Source organism: Chiloscyllium punctatum, chromosome 24, assembly GCF_047496795.1.
Source record: "Chiloscyllium punctatum isolate Juve2018m chromosome 24, sChiPun1.3, whole genome shotgun sequence".
NCBI lineage: Eukaryota > Metazoa > Chordata > Chondrichthyes > Orectolobiformes > Hemiscylliidae > Chiloscyllium > Chiloscyllium punctatum.
The window spans coordinates 89,398,025-89,414,319 of NC_092762.1; the positions used below are offsets into that span (position 1 = coordinate 89,398,025).

The 16,295-nt window shown below is 42.5% G+C and overlaps 1 protein-coding gene across 2 annotated transcripts in view; it reads right to left on the bottom strand.

Annotated features, from left to right (window-relative positions):
• Positions 1-16,295, bottom strand: part of LOC140494840 (CREB-regulated transcription coactivator 1-like) — a 145,864-nt gene that overhangs the window by 77,665 nt on the left and 51,904 nt on the right. For both annotated transcript variants that reach the window (XM_072594511.1, XM_072594510.1), the window contains exon 6: positions 9,729-9,814. In XM_072594511.1, coding sequence (XP_072450612.1) covers positions 9,729-9,814 — 86 coding nt within the window. The remainder of the gene's footprint in view (positions 1-9,728; positions 9,815-16,295) is intronic.

Here is a 16,295-nt window from a genome sequence, read left to right on the forward strand (position 1 = left end):
GATAGAGGATCTGGATTGGCACAGGCTTGGAGGGCCAAAGTGCCTGTTCCTATGCTGTAATGTTCTTTGTTCTTGTAAGTGGGCAAATAAAATTGACATGGAGAAATTCCATCTTACTGATCATAAAGAGGCTATGCCCCCTGGTTCTAGACTCAGCAGCCTGTCAAGACCGGAGCAGTTAGTACATTTCAACGTGATCAGCTTTCATTCTTTTGTCAATCTCTGCTCATTATACAATCATAACATTCCTTAGGTTAGACTGGCGAATCCCTTTGAAATTAACATGCCATTTGCCACCTTAATTTCTTGTTACGCTGCAGTCTGGTTTTTAGTGACTCCCAGAGAAGGACACCTAGATTACACTTAAGAAATATTTTGTCATTCTGGTTTTTCTACCAAAGTGAGTAGCTTCAAATTTATTCACAATACATTTCACTTGGCATGTTCTACCCCATTCACTTAGTTCATCCAAATCCTTTTGAAGCCCACTTGCAGTCTCCTCACACTTTACTTTCACACCCATTTTGTTGTCATCAGCAAATTTGGAATGATAATAATTTCTTCCCCACATTCAAACATTAACAGATTACAGAAATCTTTCCAGAATCTGTAGAATTACAAAAGATAGCCAGGAATATATTGACCATATCTACAGCTATTTCCTTAAATACTCTAAAATGAAGGTCATTGAGTACAAACTGTTCAACCCTCAATTTAGTAAATTTTTAGAACACAGAACATAGAAAAGTACAGCACAGAACAGGCCCTTTGGCTCACGATGCTGTGCCGAGGATTATTCCTAATCTAACATAGGATAATCTAACTACGCACTCCTAAATTCACTGCTATCCATGTGCATGTCCAGCAGTCACTTAAATGTCCTTAATGACTCTGCTTCCACACCACTGATGGAAATGCATTCCATGCGTTCACAATTCTGCAAAAAATCTACGTTTTCAGGTAATAGCTCATAAATAATGCTAATTTTTTTGTTCCTCAGTTTCAAGTTCTTCGGCTGACTAACATTTCTGGTAGATTTTTCTGTATCTTTTTCCATGAAGAGAGATACAAAGTAACTGTTTAGTTTCTCTACCATTTCTCTGCGCGCCATGATAAATTCTCCTGTACCCACTCTTGATCAGCTCACACTTACCCATGCGAGCTTTTTCCCTTACACACGGACAAAAAAATTTACACAGTCTGTCTTTATTACCCCAGTACCTTGTACTCACATTCTCTTTTCCCTGATTAGTTCCTTTGTCCTCCTTTGCTGGGCTCTAAATTGCTCCCCTTAACACTTTCAGGTATTCTTCTAAGCCACTTCCTTTGATCTAATACAATCCTTCCTCCATTAGCTTCACCTTTCCATTTGCATGTTTGTTCCTTATACAAATGTTTATTTGCTGTAGATCTAGTGGTGTTTCTTTAAATACTAGCTATTGCCCAGATTAGAGTGGTGCTGGAAAAGCACAGCTGGTCAGGCAGCATCCGAGGAGCAAGAAAATCGACATTTCGGGCAAAAGCCCTTCATCAGGACTCTTTTCCAGCACTACTCTAATCTAGACTCTGATTTCCAGCATCTGCAGTCCTCACATTTGCCTAGCTATTGCCCACCTGCTTTCAAATGGCAACACAGAGGAGGCAGCAAGATTTTAAAAGCAGAGCAAGCAGGAAGTGGCTTCATTCTGAACAAAGCGCTGAGAGAGGACGCAACAAGTTTCAAATGTATATGAAGAGCAAGGTGTGGCTTCATTGAAAACTGAGAAAATAGGAAAAGTAGGCCATTCGAGCCTGCGCTGAGACTCAATTTGATCATGGCTGATCATCCAACTCAGTAAAAACTATACCTATCTCCTTCCTGAAAACAAAGAACAAAACAGCACAGAAACAGCACTTCAGCCCAAGCCTGTGCTGACACATGACGCCTTTCTAAACTAAAAACCTTTTGCGGCCTCACAATCCATATCCCTCTATTCCCTGCATATTCATACATCATTCAAGATGCCTTTTTAATGTTGCTATTGTATCCGTCATCACCGTCTCCTCTGGCAGCACATATCAGGTGCTTACCACCCTCTGTGTTTAAAAACAAATGCCTCTTGCGTCTCCCTTACCAGTGAATGTTAAATCCTTGTCCCGAAGTAACTGATATTTCTACCCTGGGAAAAAGACTACTGATGGAAAGGGATAGATATATATCGCAAGGCAAGAGTTACAGCTGGGGGAAAGGCAATTATGATGCAATTAGGCAAGATTTAGGATACATAGGATGGGAAAGGAAACTGCAGGGAGGGAAACAAGAGAATGCAACTAAATGTGAGGTGATGCACTTTGGGAAGAATAACAGGAAGGCAAAATACTGGATTAATGGAAAGATTCTTGGTAGTATGGATGTGCAGAGGGATCTTGGGAGTCCATGTGCATAAATCCCTGAAAGTTGCCACCCAGGTAGATAGTGCTGTTAAGAAGGTATACGGTGTGTTAGGTTTCATTGGTAGAGGGATTGAGTTCCGGAACAGCAACATCACGCTGCACCTGTACAAAATTTCTGGTGCGGCCACACTTGGAATATTGTATACAGTTCTGGTCCCCATGTTTCGGGAAGGATGTGGAAGCATTGGAAAAGGTGCAGAGGAAGTTTAGCAGGATGTTGCCTGGTTTGGAGGGAAGGTCTTATAAGAAAAGGCTGAGAGATGTGAATCTGTTCTCATTGGAAAGGCCGCGGCTAAGAGGGGATTTGATAGAGACATACAAGATGATCAGAGGATTAGATAGGGTAGACAGTGAAAGTCTTTTTCCTAGGATGACGATATCAGCTTGTACGAGGGGGCATAACTACAAATTGAGGGGTGATAGATTTAAGACAGATGTCAGAGGCAGGTTCTTTACTCAGAGAGTGATAAGGGTGTGGAATGCCCTACCTGCCAATGTAGTTAACTCAAGACACATTGGGGGGTTTGAACAATCCTTGGATAAGCACATGGATGATGATGGGATAGTGTAGGAGGACGGACTGAGAATAGTTCACAGGTCAGCACAACATTGAAGGCCAAAGGGCTTGTTCTGCGCTGTATTGTTCTATGTTCTAAAACCCTAGAATGACGAGAGTAAGATTAGGGCCTATCAAGGACAGTAGTGGGAAGTTGTGTGAGGAGTCAGAGGAGATAGGAGAGGCGTTAAATGAATATTTTTTGTGAGGATTCACACAGGAAAAAGACAATGTTGTCAAGGAGAATACAGAGATAGAGATATTAGACTAGACGGGATTGAGGTTCATAGGGAGGTGGTGTTAGCAATTCTGGAAAGTGTGAAAATAGATAAATCCCCTGGGCTGGAAGGGATTTATCCTAAGATTCTCTGGGAAAATATGGAGGAGATTGCACAGCCTTTGGTTTTGATCTTTATGTCATTACTGTTTACAAGAATAGTGCCAGAAGACTGCAGGATAGCAAATGTGGCTCCCCTGTTCAAGAAGGGGAGTAGAGACAATCCTGGTAATTATAGACCTGTGAGCCTTACTTTGGTTGTGGGTAAAGTTTTGTAAAGGATTATAATGGTAAGATCCTAGGGAGTGTTGCTGAACAAAGAGACCTTGGAGGGCAGGTTCATAGCTACTTGAAAGTGGAGTTGCAGGTAGATAGGATAGTGAAGGAGGCATTTGGTATGTTTTCTTTTATTGGTCAAAGTACTGAGTACAGGAGTTAGGAGGTCATGTTGCGGCTGTACAGGACATTGGTTAGGCACCTGTTGGAATATTGCTTGCAATTCTGGTCTCCTTCCTAACGGAAAGATGTTGTGAAGCTTGAAAGGGTTCAGAAAAGATTTACAATGATATTGCCAGGGTTGGAGGATTTGAACTATAGGGAGAGGCTGAACAGGCTGGGGCTGTTTTCCCTGGAGCGTCGGAGGCTGAGGGGTGACCTTATAGAGGTTTACAAAATTATGAGGAGCATGGATAGGGTAAATAGACAAAGTCTTTTCCCTGGGGTCAGGGAGTCCAGAACTAGAGGGCATAGGTTTAGGGTGTGAGAAGGGAAAGATACAAAAGAGATCTAAGGGGCAACTTTTTCACACAGAGGGTGGTACATGTATGGAATGAGCTGCCGGGGGAAGTGGTGCTGGTACAATTGCAACATTTAAGAGGCATTTGGATGGGTACATGAATAAGAAGGGTTTGGAGGGATATGGGCCAGGTGCTGGCAGGTGGGACTGGATTGGTTTGGGATATCTGGTAGGCATGGACAGGTTGGACTGAAGGGTCTGTTTCTGTGCTGTACATTTCCATGACTCTAAGAGATAGGATTTATAATCAGTGAGAAAGGAATAATTTGCTTCGGGATAGTCAACTCGGTTTTGTGAAGGGTAGGTCCTCACAAACCTTAAAGGTAAAAACAATGACTGCAGATGCTGAAAATCAAATACTGGATTAGTGGTGCTGGAAGAGCACAGCAGTTCAGGCAGCATCCAACGAGCAGCGAAATCAACGTTTCGGGCAAAAGCCCTAACCCTAACCCTCACAAACCTTACTGAGTTTTTTGAGAGGGTGACCGTACAGGTGGATGAGGGTAAAGCGGTTGAAGTGGTGGATGTGGATTTCAGTAAAGCATTTGATAAGGTTGCCCAAGGGAGGCTATTGCACAAAATACAGAGGCATGGAATTGAGGGTGATTTAGCAGTTTGGATCAGAAATTGCTTAGCTGAAAGAAGAAAGAGGGTGGTGGGTGATGGGAAATGTTCAGCCTGGAGCCTCTAGTCCCCTGTTCAAGAAGGGGAGTAGAGACAATCCTGGTAATTATAGACCTGTGAGCCTTACTTTGGTTGTGGGTAAAGTTTTGTAAAGGATTATAATGGTAAGATCCTAGGGAGTGTTGCTGAACAAAGAGACCTTGGAGTTACTAGTGGTGTACCACAAGGGTCTGTTTTGGGGCCACTAGCTGTTTAGTCATTTTCATAAATGACTTGGATGAGGACACAGAAGGCTGGGTTCGTAAACTTGCGGATGGCACTAAGGTCGATGGAGTTGTGAATAGTGCTAAAGGATGTTGTAGGTTATAGAGAGACATAGATAAGCTGCAGAGCTGGGCTGAGAGGTGGCAAATGGAGTTTAATGTGGAAAAGTGTGAGGTGATGCACTTTGGAATGAGCAACAGGAATAAAGAGTACTGGGCTAATGATAAGATTCTTGGTAGTGTAGATGAGCAGAGAGATCTCTTTGTCGATGTACATAGATCCCTGAAAGTTGCCACCCAGGTTGATTGGGTTGTTAAGATGGCGTACAGTGTGTTAGCTTTTATTGGTAGAGGGATTGAGTTTCAAAGCCATAAGGTCATGCTGCAGCTGTACAAAACTCTGGTGAACGCAATTGGAGTAGTGCATTCGTTCCACATGACAGGAAGAATGTGGAAGCTTTTGAACAGGTGCAGAAGAAGTTTACCAGGATGTTGCCTGGTATGGAGGGAAGGTCTTATGAGGAAAGGCTGAGGGACTTGAAGCTGTTTCTCTTAGAGAGGTGGTGGTAAAGAGGTGACTTAATACAGACATATAAGATGATGAGAGGATTATATAGGGTGGACAGTGACAGCCTTTTTCCTCGGATGGTGATGACTAGTGTGAGGGACATAGGTTTAAATTGAGGGGTGATAGATATAGGACAGATAGAGGTAGTAGTAAGGGTGTGGAATGCAATAGTAGTCGACTCGCCAACTTTAAGGGTATTTAAATGGTTATTGGATAAATATATGGATGATAATCGAATAGTGTAGCTTAGATGGGCTTCAGATCGGTGCAACATCGAAGACCTCTACTGCACTGTATTGTTCTATGTTCCATCTATCCATGCTTCAATTTTGGTAACTTCGATTAGGTTGCCCCTGGTCCCGCGATGTTCAACTGAAAACAAACCAAGTTGGTCCAATCTCTCTTTTATACCCTTTCACTTCAAACCAGACGCCATCTGGTAAAATGTTTTTGTACCCTTTCTAATGTCTCCATATCCTTTTCATCATGAGGAAATCAGAACTGCACACAATATTCCAAATGTGACAACTTTTAAATGCTTAATGTTTTGACCTTCGCTGTTTTTTGTCACAGGGAATTCCACAGGCTCACCACTCTCTGGATGAAGCATTTCCCCTTTCTTGTCCTGTTAAAATTTTACAGGTTTGTTAGATCCTCTCTAATTCTTCGAAACTCCAGTGAATACAGTGCTATTCAATCAAGCCTCACATCATTCTGAACAGAGTGCCAAGAGAGCACTCAAGTTTAAAAAGAAACTGGAGGTCAAGCAGTGGCTTCACTCTGAACATGGCGTCAAGAGAGGGGCTGAGTGCAAAAAAGAATGTACAGTGACGTCAGAGGAAATCTAAATTTTTTGGTGAAAAATTGGTTTTGGGGAGGGAGTCTAAATAGCTTTAAACTAAATGCAAATCATATGATTTATAAATCAGCAGCAGCTACTCAAAGTATGAAAGTCCAGCAAAAGGGATAGAAAACTAAATCAAGTCAAAGTAAAACAAAATAATAAAGTAAAATTGACGAAAATAAAGTTCATGTAAGTGAAGCTTTTTAACTAAGGTTAAACTTAATCTAAAGGATGACAAATAGTTTTCACAGTTACAGCATGTAAGTGAAATACACACCTTTCAGTATGTGTGAAGTTATAGACACACCACGTGGCCCAGACACAACATCTGCAGGAAGAATCACCAGCTGCAGAAGCTGGAACTCTGGGTTTCAAAATTTGAGCAGCAGCTGGATTCAGTGCTGGATATAAAGAGATAAGTAGGTAATCACACTGCAGATTAGAAGCATTAGGCAGAGGGGAAACTTGGTAATTCTAAGAAAACCAGGCAAGTAGTGCACATTGTGGAAACTAGTGAAGGCGATTGTTCCTCAGGGGAATGCAGTAAAAGTCCTAGCTTCCAAGGGCATTTCAGTAGTCGGCAGATGGAGGGTGGAGAAACAATAGGAAGGAAATTAAAATGCAGGACCTCGAAAGTATAAATCTTAGGATTATTCCCAGTGCAGTGGGTTCGTGAAAATAAGAGGAGGATTGATAATTGAAAAAGGTAGCTGGAGAACTGGTTTAGTAGGTAAACCACCAAATTTGTGGTACTTGGACAAGTTGTTGGACAACAGGTGAATGAGGGTAAAGCAGTTGATGTAGTGGATATGGATTTGACTATGTTGTCTGATAAGGTTCCCACGGTAGGCTATTGCACAAAATACAGAGGCATGGGATTGAGGGTGATTTAGCACTTTGGATCAGAAATTTGGAGCTGAAAGAGCAAAGAGGGTGGTGGATGATGAGAAATGTTCATCCTGGAGTTCAGTTACTTGTGGTGTACCGCAAGGATCTGTTTTGGGGTCACTGGCTGTTTGTCTTTTTATAAATTACCTGGATTACGGAGTATAGAGTCATAGAGAGTCGGACAGATTAGTAAAGTTTTGGATGACATAATGGTCAGTGGAGTTGTGGACCGTGCCAAAGGATGTTGCAGGTTCCAGAGGGACTTAGATAAGCTGCAGAGCTGGGCTGAGTGGTGGCAAATGGAGTTTAATGCAAAAAACTGCGAGGTGATGCCCTTTAGAAGGAGTAACAGGAATACAAGTACTAGGATAATGGTAAGATTCTTGGTAGTGTAGATGAGCAGAGACACCTTGGTGTCCATGTACATAGATCCCTGAAAGTTGCCACCCAGGTTGATAGGGTTGTAAAGAAGGCATGCAGTGTGTAAACTTTTATTGGCAAAGGGATTGAGTTTCGGAGCCATGAGGTCATGTTGCAGCTGTACAAAACTCTGGTGCGGCTGCACTTGAGAGTATTGTGTACAGTTCTGGTCACTGCATTATAGGAAAGATGTGGAATCTTTGGAAAGGGTTCAGAGGAGTTTTACTGGGGTGTTGCCTGGTACGGAGGGAAGGTCCTATGAGGAAAGGCTGAGGGACTTGAGGCTGTTTTTGTTAGACAAAAGAAGGTTGAGAGGTGACTTCGAGACATATAAGATAATCAGAGGGTTAGATAGGGTGGATAGTGAGAGCCTTTTTCCTCAGATGGCGATGGCTAGCACGAGGGGACATAGTTTTAAATTGAGGCGTGATAGATATAGGACAGATGTCAGAGGTAGTTTCTTTACTGAGAAGTAGTTGGGGTGTGGAATGCACTGCCTACAACAGTCGTAGACTTGCCAACTTTAAGGACGTTTAAATAGGCATTGTACAAACATCTAGATGAAAATGGAATAGTGTAGGTTAGATAGACTTCAGATTGGTTCCACTGGTTGGCGCTACTTCGAGGGCCGAAGGGGCTGTACTGTGCTGTAATATCCTATGTTCAGAGTCAGGTGAATTTACAAGGAGAATTGAGCAACTGCAGAGAAACTAAATAATTAAAATCATAGAATCGCTTCAGTATGGAAGCAGACCATTTGGTTCAGTGAGTCATACCACCCTGCCAAAAAGCATCCCACCATACCCATCCCGCTACCCTATTTCTGTAACCTGGCATTTCCCATTCACACCCCTGGTTACAAGGGACAATCCACCTAACATATCTCTAGATTGAGAGAAGAAACCAGAGCACTCCAGGGAGACACGGTGGTTCAGTGGTTAGTACTGTTGCCTCACAGCGCCAGGGACGCGGGTTCAATTCCAGCCTTGGACGACTGTCTATCTGGAGTTTGCACGTTCTCCTCACATCTGCGTGGGTTTCCTCTGGGTGCTCCAGTTTCCTCCCACAGCCCAAAGATGTGCAGGTCAGGTGAACTTTCCACACAGACAGTCACCTGAGGTTGGAATTGAATCCGGGTCCATGGTGCTGTGAAGCAGCAGTGCTAACTACTTAAAAATAGAAATTACTGGAAAAGCTCAACAAGCCAAGCAGCAGCTGCATAGAGAAATCAGAGTTAACATTTTGCATCGAGTGACCCTTTGATTTCTTTGCTCAGATTTAAGACATTATTTTCAGGATCAGCCACATCACCTTGGGATCTAAAGGATAGCATCTCCAGCAATGCAACATACTTTTGGTCCCACACCAAAACATTCACCTGGTTTCTGAGCTTCAGTCTCTTGATGGAAGTTGAAAATACAACCTTCTAACTGAGGGCAGAGTGAGACCACTAAGCCACAACTGATGGGCAGTAGTCACCTGATTGGCTTTCCTTACTGAAAAAACTGACAAAAGTAGACTGTTCAATAATAGCCCCAGCCCAGTCCCAAACAGGTGTTACAGGAACATTAAAACATTTTAATAATTTATCTAGCTATTTGAGGATCTTGTGGTGATAAAACTGGCTGCTGTGTTTACCTAACCATTAATAACACTAACCATAAATTTAAAATTAAGCAATGGAGGTGAAACATTGAGATGCCTTTTAGGCTGTGAAAGGCATTGTGAAAATAGGAGTGTTTTATTCCTTCCTGAAGCACAAGCTAGTGCAACCAGCAGCACTTTGCGAAAGGGGAGAACATTGAGCTTTTTTCATTTAAAATTACCACAAAAATATGAAGAAGGTTGATAAGCATCACAAATAATAAGAAAGCAAGAAAGGCTTAAGGAAGAGAACTTGCTGCTGACACTAATGAAAGGTGAAGGACCCATACCAAGTATCATAATAGAATTGGAGTATGTAACAGACTCTCAACTAATTTGAGATGGGTAATCTGACTCACTTTTAGGAATTCCAAATTCCCCTCAAACAAATTAAACATTAAATATCCTACAGTACCTTTTTGTTGTCCCACAGCGGTTTGGATAGTGATTTATCAGTCTCAGACGTAGTCTCTTCCATCCCAGGAACCGTTAGTAATAACACTGAGCGGTGTGAGAGAGAGAGAGAGAGAGAGAGAGAGAGAGAGAAAGAAAGAAAGAAAGAAAGGAAGAAAGAGAGAGGAATAAAAAGAGATATGTACACAATAAATGATTGAAGAACTGGACAAGACACAAAATAAAACACTGTTCTCACTATCACCTGTGTCTCTAATGCACATTAAGACTATTCAATACTGTCAGATATTTTCTGGGACTTCTGTTCATCTTTGGCTGCTCTTAGTCAAGGGGTGGACACTGGTGGCAGAGTGAGGCTCATTGGTAACTGATGAACCAAATGCCAACAAAATCAGCTGGGACTGATTTGAAGCAAGATACCTCAAAGTGAAGAGTCAAACAGTGTGGTTAGGAGTGTTCTGGATGAAATAATCATCCAGAAAATCTGAGTCACCTGTTAAGCACAAAATGAGAACTTGATCTTTTATAACCCATTTAGTGGTCTCGTTGGTTTCATGTTTCTTCAATATCCTGCACCCGGCTCCTGACAACTGTATTACAAGAATTCTTCTCTTTTCATCTCTTTTCTAATTCGCCCTTCAACCTAATCAATGAGGGGATTTCACAGCTCAGCCTAATCTGATCCTCACATGCACTTTTCAGCATTGCTGACAAACAGGGATAAGGTTTGAATTTCCTCCCTTCCGAGGGATCGTGTGTTGAGATTAAGTGTAGAGCCATAAAGGCTATATGCATGCACAGACCAGACTCAATGACTGAGTTCAGCTCTTCTTCACAACTACTTAAGTACCAGACTTTTGAAGATGGGACACAAAGGCCGATAGGGAAAAGTGTACAATGTTATTTAGATTTGCATCAAATTCACCAATGAGGATGCTCTGAATCCAGGTACAATTCAAGAGCCAGTACTCCTAAATTTCAGATGGGAAATCCAAACAGATCTAACTTTAAGTTCTTCCAAAAACACAATGGACAGTTGCATACTGAAGAACATTCAATATGATGTTAATATTGTATTTACACCATCAGGAACAAGCCCATCATGACTCCATTTTCAACAAAGCAGCAGGTGTCAATCCGACAACTTCACCACCAATACAGCAATGATTAAAATAATGAAGTGTACATAATACATGTTATACGGATAATATTGTCTTAAGAACCTTATCAATATCTGCTCATCTGATCAATACTTACCTCAGACATACGCTAAACAATTGATCATTATCTGCTCCATGGTAAATCAGCCAACTTCAGCCTCAGCCCAGTCATCTTCACTAACCTACTTGCAACAAATACATATATCCAACTATACTGGTAGGAATAACCACTGCAAAGTCTTTGTGGAGACATTAAGCACATATCTCTCATCTTTATTTAGCAACACCAGTGTGCTAAAAGGGAGAAATTCAGAATAGACCCTGCAGCTCATGAGGTAGGTATTCACGAGGTGCTGTGTGCCACTAGTAACAGCAGAGTCGCGGTCCAACACAAGATAAATTTTCATGACCTGATATAACCCCCAAACCATGATTACCATCAAGGGGAGCAAGCCTGGTTCAATGAAGAGTGTAGGAGGCCATGCCAAATCAGCACCAGGCATATCTAAAAATTAGCTATCAATTGGTGAAGGCACAAAACATGACAAGCCGTGCACCAAATAGCATAAGCATCAAGTGATAGACAGAAAATAGTGATTCCATAATCAAATGGATCAGATCTAAGCTCTGAAGTCCTGGATAGGTGAGAAGGAAAAATTGTTTCAGCCAGAGGTTAGTGATCTGTGCAACTTGTTGCTGCAGATTGCTGTGAAGGTCAAGTCATTGAGTGCCTTTAAGGCAGAGATAGATTCTTGTTTAGTAAGGGGATCCAAGGTTAAGGGTAGAAGGTAGGAAAATGGGTTGAGAAACATATCAGCCATGACTGAATGGTGGAGCAGAGTTGATGGGCCAAATGGTCTAATTCTGTTCTTATGATCTAATGAGCTGTGTCAATATTCCAGCAACAGTAATGAAGACCTGTGCTCCAGAACTACCTGCACGCACCAGTCAAGTTGTTTCTGTAGAGCTACTGGAATTTTGCCGAATCCAAGCTGGTCAATTACCACTCCATCAGTCCACTCTTGATCATCAGGAAAGTGATGGAAGGTGTCATCAACAATCTCTCATTTTTATTTAGCAACAGTGTGTTAAGAGGGAGAAATTCAAAATGGATCCTGCACCTCATGAGGTAGGTATCCATGAGGTGCTGTGGGCCACCAGTAACAGCAGAGTCACAATCCAATATACTATAAATCTTCATGACCCCAAGTCATGATTACCATCAAGCAAGGGGAGCAAGCCTGGTTCAATGAAGAGTGCAGGGAGCCATGCCAAATCATGGCCGGGACATACTATTAAACAGCACCTGCTCAGCAATAATTTGCTCAGTGATGCCCATTTTGGGTTCGACCAGGGCCACTCAGCTCCTGACCTCATTACAGACTTGTTTCAAACATGAACAAATAAGGCGAATTCCAGAGGTGAGGACATAGTGACAGTCCTTGATGTCAAGTGTGGCATCAAGGAGTTCTAGCGGCCTGCAGTCAATAGAAACTGGGGGGGAAACCTCTCCGGTGCTGGAATCTTATCTGGTACATAGGAAGGTGGTCATGGTTATTGGAATTCAGTCATCTCAGCTCCAGTCAATAGACAATAGACAATAATAGACAATAGGTGCAGAAGAAGGCCATTCTGCCCTTCGAGCCTGCACCACCATTCAATATGATCATGGCTGATCATCCTTAATCAGTATCCTCTTCCTGCCTTATCTCCATAACCCTTGATTCCACTATCCTTGAGAGCTCTATCCAACTCTTTCTTAAATGAATCCAGAGACTGGGCCTCCACTGCCCTCTGGGGCAGAGCATTCCACACAGCCACCACTCTCTGGGTGAAGAAGTTTCTCCTCATCTCTGTCCTAAATGGTCTACCCCGTATTTTTAAGCTGTGTCCTCTGGTTCGGCACTCACCCATCAGCGGAAACATGTTTCCTGCAGCCAGAGTGTCCAATCCTTTCATAATCTTATATGTCTCAATCAGATCCCCTCTCACTCAAGGTATACAAGCCCAGTCGCTCCAGTCTTTCAGTGTAAGGTAATCCCGCCATTCCAGGAATTGACCTCATGAACCTACGCTGCACTCCCTCAATAGCCAGAATGTCTTTCCTCAAATTTGGAGACCAGAACTGCACACAGTACTCCAGGTGTGGTCTCACCAGGGCCCTGTACAGCTGCAGAAGCACCTCTTTGCTTCTATACTCAATCTCTCTTGTTATGAAGGTCAGCATGCTATTAGCCTTCTTCATTACCTGCTGTACCTGCATGCTTACCTTCATTGACTGGTGTACAAGAACACCCAGATCTCTCTGCTCTGCCCCTTTACCTAAATTGATTCCATTGAGGTAGTAATCTGCCTTCCTGTTCTTGCCACCAAAGTGGATAACCATATATTTATCCACATTAAAGTGCATCTGCCATGCATCTGACTACTCACCTAACTTGTCCAGGTCACCCTGTAATCTCCTAACACCCTCATCACATTTCACCCTGCCACCCAGCTTAGTATCATCAGCAAATTTGCTAATGTTATTACCATTACCATCTTCTATATCATTAACATATATAGTAAAAAGCTAGGGTCCCAGTACTGATCCCTGCGGTACCCCACTGGTCATTGCCTGCCATTCTGAAATGGAGCCGTTTATCACTACTCTTTGTTTCCTATCAGCCAATCAACTTTCAATCCAAGTTAGTACTTTGCCCCCAATACTATGCGCCCTAATTTTTCTCACTAACCTCCTATGTGGGACTTTATCAAAAGCTCTCTGAAAGTCCAGGTACACTACATCTACTGGATCTCCCTTGTCCATCTTCAGAGTTACATCCTCAAAAAATTCCAGAAGATTAGTCAAGCATGATTTCCTCTTCATAAATCCATGCTGACTCTGACCTATCCTGTTACTGCTATCCAGATGTGTCGTAATTTCATCCTTTATAATTGACTCCAGCATCTTTCCCACCACTGAGGTCAGACTAACTGGTCTATAATTTTCTGCTTTCTCTCTCCCACCTTTCTTAAAAAGTGGTACAACATTAGCCACCCTCCAATCCGCAGGAACTGATCCCGAATCTATCGAACTCTGGAAAATAATCACCAACGCATCCACGATTTCTCAAGCCACCTTTTTCTAAAAACATTTACTATCCTTCTTTATATTATTGGCCAGTTTACCTTCGTACCTTATTTTATTCTCTGCGTATTTCCTTCTTAGTAATCCTCTGTTGTTCTTGAAAAACTTCCCAGTCTTCCGTTTTTCCACTTACCTTTGCTATGTTATACTTTTTCTCTTTTAACTTTATATGTTTCTGAACTTCCCACGTCAGCCACGGCCACCCATGCCTCCTCCTAGGATCTTTCTTCCTTTTTGGAATGAACTGATCCTGCAACTTCTGCATTATACACAGAAATATCCGCCATTGTTCCTCCACTGTCATCCCTGCTAAGGTATTGCACCATTGAACTTTGGCCAGCTCCTCCCTCATTGCTCCATAGTTCCCTTTATTCAACAGAAATATTGTCACTTCCAATTGTACCCTGTCCCTCTCAAATTGCAGATTGAAGCTTCTTGTATTATGGTCACTACTTCCCAATGGCTCCTTCACTTCGAGGTCCCTGACCAATTCTGGTTCGTTACACAATACCAGATCCAGAATTGCCTTCTCCCTGGTCGGCTCCAGCACCAGCTGTTCTAAGAATCCATCTTTGAGGCACTCCACAAGGTCTCTTTCTTGAGGCCCGATACCATCCTGATTCTCCCAGTCTACCTGCATGCTGAAATCCCCCATAACAACTGTAGTAACATCTTTGCGACAGGCCAATTTCAGCTCTTGATTTAACTTACATCCGACATCCAGACTACTGTTTGGGGACCCGTAGATAACTCCCAAGAGGGTCTTTTTACCCTTAATATTTCTCAGCTCTATCCAAACTGACTCTATATCCCCTGATTCTAGGTCCCCCCGCGCAAGGGACTGAATATCCTCCCTTACCAACATGGCCACCCCCTCTGCCCGTCAGTCTGTCCTTACGATAGCACGTGTAGCCTTGAATATTCATTTCCCAGGCCCTGTCCACTTGAAGCCACGTCTCAGTTGTCCCCACAATATCGTATCTGCCAATTTCCAAAAGAGCCTCAAGTTCATCCATCTTATTTCTAATGCTTCGTGCATTCATGTATAGTATTTTTAATTTGTTACTGAATGTTTTTAAAAATAAGTCTCTGCGGGAGTTCCTCAGAGTAGTGTTCTAGGCCCAGCCATCTTCTGCTGTTTCATCAATAACATTCCCTCCATCATAAGGTGAGAAGTGGGGATGTTCACCAATGATTACAATGTCCAAAGCCATTCACGACACCTCAGTTACTAAAGCAGTCCATGATCAAATGGAACACAATCTGGACAATATTCAGACTTTGCCTCAAAAGTGGCAAGTACTATTTGTGCCACACAACTGCCAGGCAATGACCACCTCCATTAAAAGACAATCTAACCACCATTCCTTGAAATTGAATGGTGTTACCAGTGCTGAACTATCCACTACCAAAAACCAGGTATAACCATTGACCAGAAATGAACTGGACTAGCCGTATAAGTGGCATAGCTTTTAGAGAATGTCAGGGGAAAGAAATATTGCAGTGAGTAACTCACCTCCTGACTTTCAAAGGCTGTCCACCATCGCAAAAGCACAAGTCAGGATAGTCATAGAATGGTCCACACAACACTCAAGCTGCATGACACCATCTAGGACAAATAGCCCGCTTGAATGGCTTCACATTTACAAAAAGCCACTCTATACAGCACCGCTCAGCAGAAACAAAATGATTATTTTAGCAGGCAAATGTGTGTAACTGAGAATGCAAAATCTTCATCTCCCTGTAGCAATAGTGAGACAGATCAACCAGCACATTGCCAAAACGGAAACTTCACAACTAGTAATTATGTTGTTTCAACTAGTTAGCTTTACCATTCACAGCTCAAGATGCACTGGAGAAATTCACCAAGGTTCTTTAGATAATACATTCCAAATCCACAACCGCTTCTGCCTTGATGGACAAGGGCAGCAGATACATGGAAACATCACCACCTGCAAACTTCCATCCAAGCCACTCACTATCCTCACTTGGAAATATATCACCATCATCTTCACAAAGGCAACTAGAGCCTGGCAACAAATGCTGGCCTACTGAGCAACATTTACCAATGATTACACAATGTTCAAAGCCATTCACGAAGCAGTCCATGATCAAATGGAACACAATCTGGACAATATTCAGACTTTGCCTCAAAAGTGGCAAGTACTATTTGTGCCACACAACTGCCAGGCAATGACCACCTCCATTAAAAGACAATCTAACCACGTCCCACAAGCAAATAAAAAAAATAATGACCTGGGGTATTCCTCACTCTATT